General features: G+C 43.6%; 1 protein-coding gene across 3 annotated transcripts in view; it reads right to left on the bottom strand.

Annotated features, from left to right (window-relative positions):
* The window catches only part of LOC144826671 (uncharacterized), a 201854-nt gene that overhangs the window by 114032 nt on the left and 73076 nt on the right, over positions 1-14746 (bottom strand). For all 3 annotated transcript variants that reach the window (XM_078685266.1, XM_078685267.1, XM_078685269.1), the window contains exon 5: positions 7407-7517. In XM_078685266.1, the coding sequence (XP_078541392.1) occupies positions 7407-7517 (111 nt within the window). The remainder of the gene's footprint in view (positions 1-7406; positions 7518-14746) is intronic.

Below are 14746 nucleotides of genomic sequence, written 5' to 3'. Positions count from 1 at the left end.
ATTGGACATAAGGCTTGCTTCTCCCTATACCTGTTTTAGATCACTTCTTAAGACTTATCTGTTTCGCATTGCATACAACTAAAAAGTTTTCTCTTCTCCGTTCTTTTTCTTTTTCTCTTCTTTTCCTGTTGCTGCTGTGCACTCCCCTGTCCTGTCCAGGCGGTGCCCATCGTCCTTCTCTGCCCCAGCGCCAATAAACTGTATAGTGTATGTTGCGCTTTACAAATGCCTTTCACATCAAACATCACAATCAAGACCCTGTTCTTGCCCACCGGTTAGCAGACAAGAAGTCCAGTAGAACTGCACCTGATGAACCAGATGCCTTCACTAAACACCCTTCACCAGAATTCCTCATTGTACAAGCTTATACTAGCAAGGATACACCACTAATTCTTTCCCAACCAATCCCACAGACAGAGAATGCTAAAGGATTGAGGCTTTCAGCAAGAGAATCTTTTTATCTGTGTGTTTGGCCCTCAGGTTCTAAAATGCTGAATGCTTGCTATGTAGATAAACACATGAACTCGGAAAATATCCAGTAAGATCTTGCTGGCAGTCCCAGAAAATAACATAGCCTCTTTGGCACAAATAATACATGGATGATAAGCTGCAACAAAATGTCTGTGATTTGGCTGGCCAGTATACTACAGACTGCACTGGCATGACTGCTGGTACCAGTGTGGTCTTCAGAAGATATGCATGGATGGGGCCTACTAGGTTTTAGGCAGTGTAAATGTGTACCTAATGGACTTGTCCATTGATAGATCCTGTCTTTTTCCGAAAAAAGTAGACTCAGCTCTAAAGGGGTTAAAAGACAGCCAAACTACTGAACAGTTGCTAGGGCTGTTGACACCAGTAAAACCATTTCTACACTAGTTCTGTAAGTTCAGAGGTAACTGGATGCGCTTAGACTATGAAGAGTAAGCCATTCACATGGTGGTGCCCCAGTCAGTTCAATACATGTGATGATGGCAGGCAATGTGCAGAGCAGCAGTCAAAATAGTCCTCCAATTCCTCCCCAAGCCAGTCGGGCCGGGAGCCAACCGTTCCTCTCCAGTTGGAGATCCATTACGTCAGAAAAATGAATCTTACAGACAGTTCAGAGAGACTAGTTGCTATACTTCATTTCCTCCTCACCCCATTTACCTCCCACACCACAACAAACTTTAGAGGAGCCCTGGGAAATCCTGAAGCAGGAGGTGTTTGTTTGTTCTCTTAAGGTGCTGTTGCGAGAGTACTGTACTTGGTAAAAGGCGAGAGATGCTATTCCTACTATTTCTTCATCCAGAAAAAGGACAGGGACTTCACACCCATTTTGGGTCTTCACCTACTGAATGTCCTCCTAAAAATGGACAAATTCAAGATGCTCACTTTGGCTCAGATTTGGTCTGCTCTGAAACCATGATCTCCTTCCAACTTACCTTAGCTCCTCAGGTGTTCAGCAGTCACTGCCCATTTTAGAAGGTTGGAAGAACATGTACTTCCGTACCTCAATGACGGGCTTCTGAAGACAGGTTCCCCACAGTTAATCGCGGACCACCTTCAGACTACAAATGCCCTCCTGACATTGGTGAAACTTTCCATCAGTGGGCAGAAGACATACCTGCCCCTCTCACAGGATACCATTCATTGGAGTGGGAACACAGGGGTGTTCAAAGCCTTCCCCGCATTAGAGTGTGTTTGGGATATTCAGAGTATAATCCCAATGTTTTGGGATCAGACCAATAGCACGCCCGCAGCTGTAATCCTATTTAATAATTAGAAGTAGGAGCCCAGAAACAACTAAGTTATCCTACGACAACCCACAACCCAAATACCACAGCTGCAGTTTCAAGCAGCTGGGCCTGTCTGGCAAAAGGGAAACAGAAGACAAGAAGAAAGTCACACTGCTCCCGCTGCCACATCTTTGTCAGTCCCAAATGCCAACTTAGTGATAGGCGAGGGATTTATGTCTCCAGTGGTTGCCAACTATTGGGATACGAAGGACTCATCTGTTGTGGTCCAGGGTGTTGGGATGGAGCTTTGGGACCTCCTTTTTTTTTTTTTTTACTGATTTTTATTGCCTTTTAAGAAATATACTTATACATCTCTCAGTACCGCCTGTGCATACATGCAAATTCCAGTGTACATCTGAACGGTGTAGAACATAAGAATCTCAGGTTATTTAGTCTCATACAAGTGTCAAAATCTATCAGAAGCAAGAGGGTAACAGTTCAATCCGGACTTGCGGGGGTCCGCAATCCTTCTTCCTGTAGGGGTACTCAATTCGCATTAGTAAGAATAGAGCTCATCATGGTGTTATTCCTCAGTTATTGCTCAACAGATAACCCCCCCTTCCTTCAATTTACCCCCCTCCCAAACCTCTTCCCTTTAACCTAACCCCCTTCCCCCCAGGCATGTTGCTAAGTTGTCAAGTCTTATGTGACAGATTAATAGCATATAGTGTATTCCGAGATGGTAAGCTCGCCCCGTTGATAAAGTTGCGTGGGATGCACATTGTATCGGTCAGGACAGTTTCTCCGTCAGCAATCTGGGCTACTAGATTGTCACGTGGTCAATCCCCAGGAGGATGGTCTACCCCATTAGGATTTACATTGTCATCATTAATAGGCTGTTTCAATAGGTCTACTAAGGCCACCCATGCCCTTGCTGCCTCCAACGTCTTATCATTTCAGGTCCTTTGGGCCATTTGCAGTCGGAAGGTCTCTTCACCTTCTCCCCATTTCTAAAGTTCCCACGTCCACCGTAGTACGCTAGGGCCATTTTTCGCCTTCCAATGGCTAGTGAGTTCTCTTTTAGCCAGTACCAACCCCAAGTCTATGAACTTACTCGTGACCTTGTTTCTAGTAGTATAGGGAAACCAATGTAGTAGACAGCACCCTGGAGTCATAGCTAAGTCTTTCCCTGCCAATCTCCACCATGTAGTAGTTCTGTACATATTTCCAATGGAATGTCTGGTGCATATGGGGACTTTATCTGTGGCCGTTTGAGTGATCTGTTCCAGCATTTGCATATCGTTTGCAGGTCTGAGGGGACTGCTCTATCTCTAAGGGGAAGACGCAGTAGAACCTGAGCCAGTATCAGTAGACTCAGTTCCGGACCTCCTGGGCCCTCTACAATTTGGGACAGCAAATCTCCCCTCGCCCTGGGTCTCATCATTGTGGTAAGTGCCACTTGTCGCTGCCCCGCGTCCCACAAGAACCCCGTAATCATTGTATTGAGTTGAGTAAAAGTTTTGTGTGGGATCCATGTTGGAATTGACCCAAAATATTAAAGGAGTCTTGGCAGTGTGACCATTTTTAACAGTGCTACCCTACCAGCTACAGACTGTGTGAGGCTCCCCCAGAACACGAGATTGGTTTTGGTGCCACGAATGGCTCGACCAATGTTGCCTTCAAATAGATCCACAGATTAATGGTAGATCTGTACTCCCAGGTAGGGTAGGCATCTATTTTCCCCGGAGACGTCTTCTGTTTGCAATAGCCCAACCCTCCCCGAGCGCGTAGGAAAGAGGCACAACTTGGTCCAATTCACTCTAAGTCCCGCAACTCTTCCCAATACATCCAGTAGAGCCTTTGCTCCCCGCAGTGCTTCTCCCGAGTTGGCCAGGAAGATCAGAATGTCATCTGCATATATAGTGCTATATATTGCAGCTGTCCTGCCACCTCCAATACCTGGTAGTGTTCAGCCAAGGGCTCCATCGCCAGCGTGAATAAAAGGGGCGAGAACGGGCAGCCTTGCCTCGTTCCTCAACCCACCAGACAAGCATCAGAGATCAGCCCTCCTGCCCTGACCCTAGCAGTTTAATTTTTATAAAGGATTGCCTTCCATTCCACAAATCGTTCCCCGAGACCAAATGCACTCTTAACTTTAAAAAGATATGACCACTCAAGGCTATCAAAAGCTTTCTCTATATCAACTGCCAGCATGCATGCCTCTTCCTTTCGGTAGGTGTCGACTTCCAAGATTCTCAACAGTCTGCAGATATTCATTGCTGTATTTCTGGCCAGAAAGAATGCTGCCTGGTCCATATCTATTTGGGTCGGCATGTGGGCCAGCACTCTGCTGGCCAGTATGCGGCTTAGTATTTTATAATCTAAGTTAAGCATAGCGAGAGGACATGCAGTCCGGTCCCAAGCTGGCTTACCAGGTTTTAAGAGTGGAATGATGACCGCCTCCCTCGTTGAAGCAGGTAAATAGCCCTCTCCTCTTGCTCTGTTATATAGTGCTACTAGCTGGGGAGCCAAAATATCTATGTATGTTGAATAGAACTCTATTAGGATCCCATTTGTCCCCAGGGTTTTATTCCTGGCCATATGTTTGATGGTGCTCCGTACTTCTCCAAGCTCAATTGCCCAAGGCTTCTGCTGCATCATCATTAATCTCAGGGAGTTCTACTACCGCCAATAATCTCTACACTTCTGTCCTTTCAGCCCCAGTTTGCTCTGGTATAGGGTGGTGTAATACTTCAAGAATTGGGCATTGATGTTGTGTTGATTATAGTAGACCTTGTCTTCCCGCCCTGCAACTCAAGTATCGTAGTGCCTCTACGCGCAGGGTTGGCCAGCCAGGCCAGCAATGCACCAGATTTATCCCTCTCAGCATGGGCCCTGGCAATATACATTCTATAATCAAAGCAACACAACTTCTCCAGCTGTGTTGGCCAGATCTCCCGGGCTGCAAGTAAATCAGCCTGTATATCCACCCTCTCTGGTCTATCTTTCTCTATGTCCCTGAGTTCACAACCTCCTATACTGTAGAGAACCACTGTAGAGGACCTTACAAGCACTTTGCCAGTGACCTCCTCTAAAAAGGTGAGAGAGATTACTGTATTATTGAGTCTAGCATATCAGGAAAATGGTCAAAGGTAGAAATAGGCTAAGGTAAGTGCAGTATAAGAAAGTAGTCAGCCTATTTGTTGGTACAATTACATATCTGAAAGTGTTAGTCTTAAAATTAAATTATTTCAAGGAGCATAAAAGAATTATAGTGGAGAGAGCCAAAAACAGACAAGGTGCTAGAGAAAAGAGTAAGAAGGTGGAGAGAGTTGCAGAGCATTTAGATAAAAAAATCCTCCAAGGTCTGGAACAGTGAGGGATGGTGTTTCGGAGGATGAAGGTGCCATAGAATAAAGTATAACAAAACATAAATGAACGGCAGACGGCAAGAAAGCAAGTGAGTGATTAGGTATATCGAGAGCTAGTTGATCACTGTAAGTGAATGAAACAGGAAATGTGAATGAAGAAAAGTAGCAACGGTCAGAGAGTAGACTAGAACAATATTATGAGCAGATGAACACATGAAAAACACACAAGATGATGGACGGAATATTGCACAATGGCAAAACATTCACCCCCAGTCACAGATCTGGGTTTAATCCATTGTTATTTTGCTCACCAAGCCACCCCAGTTCAGACATGGCCATATGCAAATCAGTCTTGACCCTGTGCCTCATGGGAACAGTCCAGCCCGAACTGCCAAGCCATGCCTTCCCTGGACCGGAATAAAGCATCCTAGGACCGGTTTCTGGCTATCAGCCGTCTTCAGCCAAGATAGCTTGACTCCAGTGGCTTAGTGAGCACGGGACCCACGTCTGGGCATACCCTTCCCAAATAGGGTGAACAGCAAAACACACAAGATGATGGACGGAATATTGCACAATGGCAAAACATTCACCCCCAGTCACAGATCTGGGTTTAATCCATCGTTATTTTGCTCACTAAGCCACCCCAGTTCACCCACGTCTGGGCATACTCTTCCCACATAGCCATACCATTCTCACTAAGCCACTGGAGTCAGGCTATCCTGGCTGAAGACGGCTGATAGCCAGAAACCGGTCCTAGGATGCTTGATTCTGGTCCAGGGAAGACATGGCTTGGCAGTTCGGTCTGGAGTGTTCCCATGAGGCACAGGGTCAAGACTGATTTGCATAAGGCCATGTCTGAACTGGGGTGGCTTGGTGAGCAAAATAATGATGGATTAAACCCAGATCTGTGACTGGGGGTGAATGTTTTGCCATTGTGCAACATTCCGTCCATCATCTGGTGTGTTTTGCAGATGAACACATGCACCATTTGTCTGACTGTATGTGCAAGATTTGACCTGGCAAAAACGAGCCAAGCAAAAACTATTGGACTACAAAGTTTGTGCCCTTGTTGTAGTCCTGAGTCAGCTGCAAACGAAAGTTACCAACCGACACGGGATTACTTTATAGATGGTGATCAGGACCTGTCAAATCATGCTGCAACTATTTGTTTTCCAGCATGTTATGAGATTTCAACATCAATCATAATTGGTGAATGTATAAGCCATGCTCTTATTTTTGGGGCGAGATAGAAGAATATATTAAAGGTTTGTATCCAATCTCTCCTAAAGAGTTCTTACCTCGTTCTCCTATACTTGATTTTTACAACCTCTTTTACCTTCTGTTATTGTCTTGTTTTGATCAGTAACACAATTTGCCAATTGTAAGTGTAGTGTATTATCAAAAACAAATATCAAGCTGTGAAGGAGACACCTGTAAATGGCCAATATCATCTGAGATATTCTGATTAAATTAGGCAGAATGCCATTTCTGAAGAAATAATCGATTGTGGATAATGTAGCATGTGTCTGATTATGCAGAATCTGTTGCGGCTGTGGAAGGGCATGCTTCCAATGATTCAGATGATAATGACGTAAAGAAGGTCCCCAGCACAATACTTCCATGATGTCACACCCAGAATCTTCCTGGCAACTGATGCTTGCAACTAACACACATGCATCATTCAGTCTACTTCAGGTACTTTCTGGTGGCACAAGAACAACCAACCTGCTTGTGTACAGTCTGTCTTCAGCCTTCATACATTCGGTATATTGACCTACATACCGAAGTCTATTTTTATACACTTTGTAAAGATTCTTTCTTCTACATGGCTGATAGAAGGGCTGCTCATCTTGCATTCTGTGATTCCCACTACAAGGGAGGGTCAGAAGGTCTCATTGGTTTCGGATTTTTATCAAACAGCCCCTGTGTTACCTATGTGATGGATACCTCATCCAATAAGGAATGCTCCTGATCATCCAAATCCCCTACCTTAAACTGCAGTTTACCTTATTTCTGCAGCCATACCGTTCCACTTTATTGTCCTCCATTTTATTTGTTTTATTCGGTATGGTTTATGTATGCAGATATATTCAATGCTCTAGGGATATTGGTTTGCTGGAACTTTGCATCTGACTCCTGAAATCTAAAACTGGAGATTCACTTTGCATCATGTTCCTGCTTAGCCTTGACCATACTGACCACTGCTATCAGAAACCATTAGAGCACACTCCAGAGCACAAGAAAGGTGTGATCAGAGGACAAGTAGATGTCACAGTAGATGACTGGTAAAACACACTCACCCTAAAAATAATTTTCTTACCTGTATGGCATTCTGTACTTTCCCTTCTATCAGTGTCTTGATGGCTCATGGGGTAGGAATCCTCCTCTTCTTTAATGCTCAATGAAATTATAGGAATGATGGCTTTGTGGCCTAAAGCAAATTAAAATAAACATCTATGGGAGTTGTACTTCAATTGCTTCATTTACACAAGAACATGCATTGCTTTGTACAACCACTATATGTGACATCTGAAGAGAACCCAAATATAAAAGATGGGGATAATGTATTATTTGGTCCATATTGTCAACTTTACAAATGACATTCACTGAAAAACCTTAGCAAAGATTAAATAAAAGGTAGCATTGGAAGATGTAAAAAAGCAAAGAAAGCATAGTTCTTGTGACAGTGTCTACAGCACAAAACCTAAAATCCTTTAAATTCCCAGTTAAAGTAACCACACAACCATAATTGTCACAACCACTATGAGCTGCTTGTGACATCATACATGACAATACAAATTACATTACTGGGCATCAATAAACCCATCCTCCAGCAATGCCTGACACATTTTTGTGTCTCCAAAGCCACAGCCTTCAACAAAATGTCATAGACACTCGGCACATGCATTAAACGTGGCCCACGCCCTGCACCCATTACCTCCTGCACTTGAATCTGCTGCACATGCTATTAGTCCCAAAGCAGACATATCCTTCGCCTGTCCACAAACTCTCTCCACACAGACTTGGCCACGTGCAACGGCCACAGATCACACAGCATGGACATCTACTACAAACTGAGCCCAGTCCTACTTGCGGTAAGATCAATGCCTCTGTCTGTGAGTAGTGACCAATAGATGGAGGGTGCCTCAGCTGAATCCTCCAACCCCATAGCAAAATAGACCTTCATCCATGTGCAGCAGCCACTGGGCACAGATTGGCAAAGATGGGCCAAAGTTATAAGCAAGACAAAAGGATGTTTGAAATCACTTACTCACTCATGTATTTATCAGACTGCAGCGCCACCCAGTAACTTCTTGAAGTGAATCCCAGTCTACTAGGCACAGGCCCCTTTATTCTCATCCGCCCTAAAAATGCTGTCCCTCTATGAATTTAAGTCAGCTTTCTGTGGTCCCTTATTAGAGGCTCTGGACTACCCAAGGATCCAGATGTATAACCTAAAAAGTACCTGGTTTTATTCGGTGTCTAAGGTAACACTGTTAAGGGCACTCTGGAAACTGAAGAAACCACTTAACTGTGACTGAAACATGGACAAAATAGCTGGTTTTAAATAACAACACATAAGCCCACTATATGTTCCACTGGGCACTGTTCTTCAGTCCCCACAGTAAACCCCTTTCTTTGGAGACTTAAGAGTAGAATGACATGGTCATAGACAGTACTAATTAGAGAATTCTAATTACTTATCAGTGAGGCAGGCTTTTTTCTTACTGTACCTCATCTAACTTCACAAAACATGCTTCTGCTCTTCAAGGTGTTCTATGTATGCCATTACTCACATTCTACATCCAAATTTCTCTCCAGGGATGCCTGCCTATTTTCTGCATAACAAAACATTCCTCTACAGTTTGTTCTGAGAAAACTTGCAGACTCACTCCTGCTGTGTTATATGCCTAATGATAAACGCAGAACGCAGTGGTCAAAGCTGTGAACAATTTGCTAATACTATTGATCACTACTGTGAGATAGAAGAGGCGGCAAGGGCATGGATTACAGGGGCTAAAAAGCAAAAACCAAATGAAAGCCGGTGAGAGTCAGCAAGTCTCATGAGATTTTTCACAGCTTTGACCACTGCGCTCATCATTCTGTCTGTGACAGGGTAAAATCATGTAATGTAAATAAAGCATTTTGTACTAGATTACAGGCCAAAATGCATCCTTGCGTCAATTTCTGGAGAAAGGATGCATTTAAAGGAAGCACGTTGAAAAACAGCCGCTCGTATTTGGATGTTCGCATGACTTCCTGGTAAATGTTTACCGCAAATGACATGTTTTGCAGTGCATTTTTACAGTGAATGGCATGTAAATATGATAAGTGTCATAATCGCATAATTTCAGGAATTCAGTAACAAACGTAATGCAAAATTACCCATATTACGCCAGCATAATGTAAATTTCGCCCAAGTCTACTAGTCACTATTCTGCATAAAGCCATTTGAAAACAAATACAGTGCCTCACAATTACTGGCAAAGTGAGATAGCTTTACATGTGTTTGTAGGATCATTGTAGAAGTACAAGAGGAGGTCTTGATAGTCTTACAGGTGCAGGACTGATCCAGAGTTAATAGCAGTGGGATTAGCGAGGTCTTCCCTGTTGTGGTTTAAAAGGAGGTGACAGTTACTAGATTTCTGCCAAATATTTGTGAGATCCAACCAGAAGCTATTTAACATGGAATTTGAGAGATTATCAAGGGCCAATTCACAAAACCACTTACAAGAAAATGAAGTAGAATTAAAGGAATATTCTTTAATGTACTATTTGATGTTTCAGTGCTGGTTCACATAGGCATCAAACTTCCTATTAGCAAAAGCGAAAAGAGGGCACAATCCTTTCAAATTGAACTAACTGTGCATGACTATAATCTGAATATTCCTGTTTTATTCCCACCGTAGAATTAACAATAACAGTGCAGGACATCCAGTTAACATACTAAGACATATGAAGAAGTTTCTGAAGTCCAGCCTTGTTGAGATGCCAGGAAAATAGTTGGGGACTACTCAGGTACAATGTACAAGAAATACAGAGAGATATTCACTTCCTAAAAAAAGAACTGCCGTCAACCTAGATGTGCTGAACAAGGAACCAATAAGTTACTCCTCCTAGGGAAAATAAAGAATATATAGGTGACATCCACTCAGATGTCATTTATCAAGAATGTTACTCAGCTGCCAGGAAAGTAATTTTGAGGGAACACTAAGAAGTGGAACACAAGGTAAACTGATAATTACTAGGTTTCCAGCCTACTCAGAGGTAGTTCGGACTAGCAATGTCCTAATAGTCAGCACCAGCCCACTTTCACCTGCCCTTTAAATAAGGAGCTACCCCTAACATTGGGTGTTTTATATCGCGTAAGTAAAAGATGGTTTATTGAATTTAAAATAAATCAATTAAAATTAGGGTCGATGTAAAGTCCAACAATTAAATAACAAAAAGAAAACTGAAAAGACCTTCTTGTCTTATAGTAACAAGAAGTAGAAGAGACTGAATTAGAAGCAGGAGGGTGTGAATATGCTGCTTCGCAGATTCAAGTGAAAGTCTCCTATGTAAAACTTCTCCTAAAAACAATGCAGTAGAAAACTTCCATGGATACTAAAATTGATTCAATCACCACCAGGATTGGCTTCATGACTTCCAAGATAAAAAATATGATCAACTGAAACGAGCAGAACAACAAATTTCAGATGTTGAGGAAAATGTACAGGGGAAAAAAATGAGAAACTTCTCAACATGGAAAACATACTCAATCTGATCAAAACAAACTATAAAGATGTAAACGTCAGGTCCAGATGCAAGAACCTATATTTTCTTGGCGTACCTTAGTTGGTGAACATTGGCATACTTGAGAACTATATTGAAGACATGCCAGCAACCACGCTCAAGGCAGATCATTTCTTGTTGGAGTGGAGGTCGTCTGCCCACTGGCCTCGCTGGCTCTCCTGTTTGCCTGATAACCACATGGCTTCTCAACTTCTGAGATAATTGCACTGCACTTCGTCAGGCCAGAGAAAAGGAGGAGCTGTTTTACATAGACAATCACACTTCCATTTTTCCAGACTGCACACAGAGTCCAGAAGGCAAGGAGTGGATTTCTGCCGCATACTCCATGCTATACCCAGCTCAACTGACTCTCTCTCACCAGGGCAGGCATCATGTATTCACCAGTCTGCAGCACGTATCAGTATTACTCAAGAAGGAAAATTTGCTAAAGTGAAAGCGAGCGGAGAACCCTAGTATAGCATTTATGAGCCACTGAGTGAGACACTAGGTTATGATTTTCTTTTAGTATTGCCTTGGGCCCCATCTCCCATCGAATTTGACAAGTGAATGCGTTCAGGCCATAAAGACTAGGGGTATGCATTTTTTTTTGTAATTACTAGGAATTGCCCGAAAACTACACACATTTACTTAAAATGAAAACCTGTAATTTAGCTGTATATCTTAGCACAAAATGTGGCCTTGCATGAATTTTTTACACAAAGACACATTTTGCGGTAAACATAATGGCATGAAAAACACAAGTGGAGCAACAGATGCTCGTGTTTTGGCCGTTTGCATTAGTCCTGCATGCTCGCAGTAAACGTTTGCCACGAATGGCATGTAATTATGGGAGATGTGGTAATGCTGTCATTTTGGGAATTTCATGTAACAAACATAACTTGAAATTCCGCAAATTATATATGGTTAATTACTAATTTGTCTGGGTGTAATTATGCCATAATGCATCCCTCTTTGATGGGCCTACAGCCATAATTCATATATGTGGTATTTTAAGCGCTGTTCATTTTGCTTTTATTATATGATGCTAATATATCAAGTGCAGTATGTACATTTGAATATAGCAGTATCCCTTGTAAGAAAGTAGATTATTATTCGGGTAGACATATGTCCACCTCAAAACATAAGGCCACCACCAGCTCGATGTCACACAAATTAAATTAAATAAACCTGTACTCAATACCTGGTGCGTGAAATGCGGCGGTGAGGCTTAAGGCAACGTGCATAGTATTTAAGCAGTGCATACACAGTAGAAAAAGTCCCTCAAAATTAACATAAACAGAAAACTTTTATGAGTAAAAGAAGACCAATATGACAAAAATATAATAAGGGAACAGGAGATATGAATTTTTAAAGATTTAAGTGAAAATAGTGCCAAAAAGAACAAAGCACCAATGATGATTTACGGGAGCTGTAGACCAGGACCTAGGTACAATTTGAGGTCGGAAACTATGGAGCCCTGGTCAAATACAACAAGCGTATTGTTCCTGGTGAAAGTTTGCAAGTGAAAAATTTCAAAAAAGTTTCTTAGTCCCAACACTGAAAGGCACTTTGTCCAATTTCTGAAGATGTTTTTTAAAAAATGTCTTCTAAATCCCAACACAGAAAAGGCCTTTGTCACAGAAAAATCCTACACGTGAGGGCTGTCACTGAAATTGTACCACCACCGCCGTGGCACCGAAGGCTATATACTTGAAGCAGGTTGATCCAGCTGGAGCTTTGAAGATTTCTCGCTGAAACTTTTTTAAAGTCCCAATACAGAATGGGACTTAGTCGTTTTTTCGGAGGTGCGAGGACACTTGACTGGGACAACGCTGAAATTTAATACGACACTGTGGAACTGTTGGTCAGACACTTTCCTCAGCATGTACCTCTGAGGCTCTGGAGGAAAGGTTTTTCAAAGTTTCTAAACTTTCTTCTGGTGCTCAAAAAACCCACTGGAATACAATTCTAAGTGCCCCCCCCCCTCCTGAGGCCATTAGAGGAGGGCACATAGGGACTCTCAGGGTGTCAGGCAAAAGCCAACAGAAAACTCAAGATCCAGTTGCCACAGGTCAGCTAAGTTCTTCTAAGAAATGGCTTATTTCAGCTAGATGTGTCCCTGTAGCCACATAGGTCAGCCAACTGACCCTTTAAGTCCACTTCTTTATTCTGGGTACAAGAAGGTGCCAGTCCAGTCCTTCAGAGCTCCTCTCACGTCACAGACAGCTGGCTTAGTCCTTCTCTGATTTACTGCTGGTCCAGTAATCGATCTGAGGAGGTGCCATGTAGAGCCACATTTATGCTAGCAGCAGCTGGTGGGTAGGAATGACACCTAGGCACCCCATAACAAAATTAGTACAAGTTCCCAGGGGGAACAGTATCCACTTTTTTAGCAATTCCTGTTTGGCCTCCTGCAAACAATCCCACAAAATGTCTCACTCTCAAAATCCATGATGGGGAATGCTGTCACAGGCAAACACGGATCATGAGTGCAAGCCATGACATAGGTCTGTCTCATGGACCACACTCCTGTTGGACCGGGAGAGCCGCCCAAAGCGCTGGTGGAAGAGTACTTCCTTTACCTGGATGTATATGTGCCTAGGACAATGAAGGGATAATGCATTACTTTGCAGTGAATACTAGTTAAATGACTGTGCTGGGTATATATGTGCCTGTGAATGATACAATACATGAAGGATGCAGTGCTGAATAGTACATGTATGCTGAATACATGTGCTGGGTGTATGTGTGCCTTTAAAGGGTACAACACATTGAGGACGCTGGGTTCCATTTTGGGAGACCCAGGGCTATATGGTGAAACATGAGGAGAGGAGATAGAGGAACCCCCTCAGACAGGTTTGTGTATTACAGCATTCTGCTAAGCTGGGAGGGACACACTGGAAAAGGGATGACTAGGCTCCCCCAATACCCACAAGGAAGGGCCCAGAGCACATCACAGTGATAAGAGAATCATAAAGAGTAGGGCTGAGGCCTGGGCTCACCTTTTAATACACATCACTGTGGCTGACATCCAGGTGTGAACTCTAGTCACTTCCATGGCCAGCTTTGGATTCACTCCTGCTGCGACAGACTGCTTTCAAAAGGGAGAAAGGGCAGGGGAGTGGTGACAGGAGAAGGAAGCAGACCTCCAACATAAACTTCAAAGACACAGACTGTAAATCACATTTAGTGTTTGGAAATAGACTATTAGTAGGGGAGCATGAGACCCCCAAATATTGTTAACTGTCAAGCAGTCAGCCAGGCTGTGCGAGGAAGAAAAGCTCAATAAGACGTCTGCCTACGACCGGGACTAAGGGCGAAGGCCTACTAGTCTCCCAACTGGGTGACGGGACCTCTCGCAGCTAGGCGAGGGGACATCACCCATGGAATCCAAGACCACTTGCCCTGGAGCACCAGCACCTGCCTGCTTGCCAAGACCAATGTGCCCTGTAAGGAAGAGGAGAGCGTTGCACGGAGGAAGATGCAATGGGAATCCTGTCGAATGGACTCCCTTTGTGAGGTGTGAGGAGATCACTGCTGCACTGATTGGCTTGTGTGCAGAAAAAAGTCGGCAACCCGTTAGGAAGGCCCACCGCAAAGTGAACTGTGATCATCGCTATGCCAATCTGGCTGGAGTCCATGTGCAGTAAAGGGCTGCCAACCATGTATGGCAAGAGTAGCCTCCATGGACAGATTGCCATGAGGAGTGGGCCGTAGCCCCTGTGTGGTGGTGAGCCAGCGACCCAAAATGCAGGGAGAGTACACTGCAAAGGAATCTGCTGTGCCAATGGGGTCGGAGTATATGTGCAGTAGTGATACAGTGAGCCTTTATGCCAGAAGGTGTCATGTATTCCTATAGGTTCTGAATCGATCCCCCTATTCCTG

This window comes from Lissotriton helveticus, chromosome 3_2 (genome assembly GCF_964261635.1).
Source record: "Lissotriton helveticus chromosome 3_2, aLisHel1.1, whole genome shotgun sequence".
NCBI lineage: Eukaryota > Metazoa > Chordata > Amphibia > Caudata > Salamandridae > Lissotriton > Lissotriton helveticus.
This window is presented reverse-complemented; position numbering and strand designations above follow the sequence as displayed.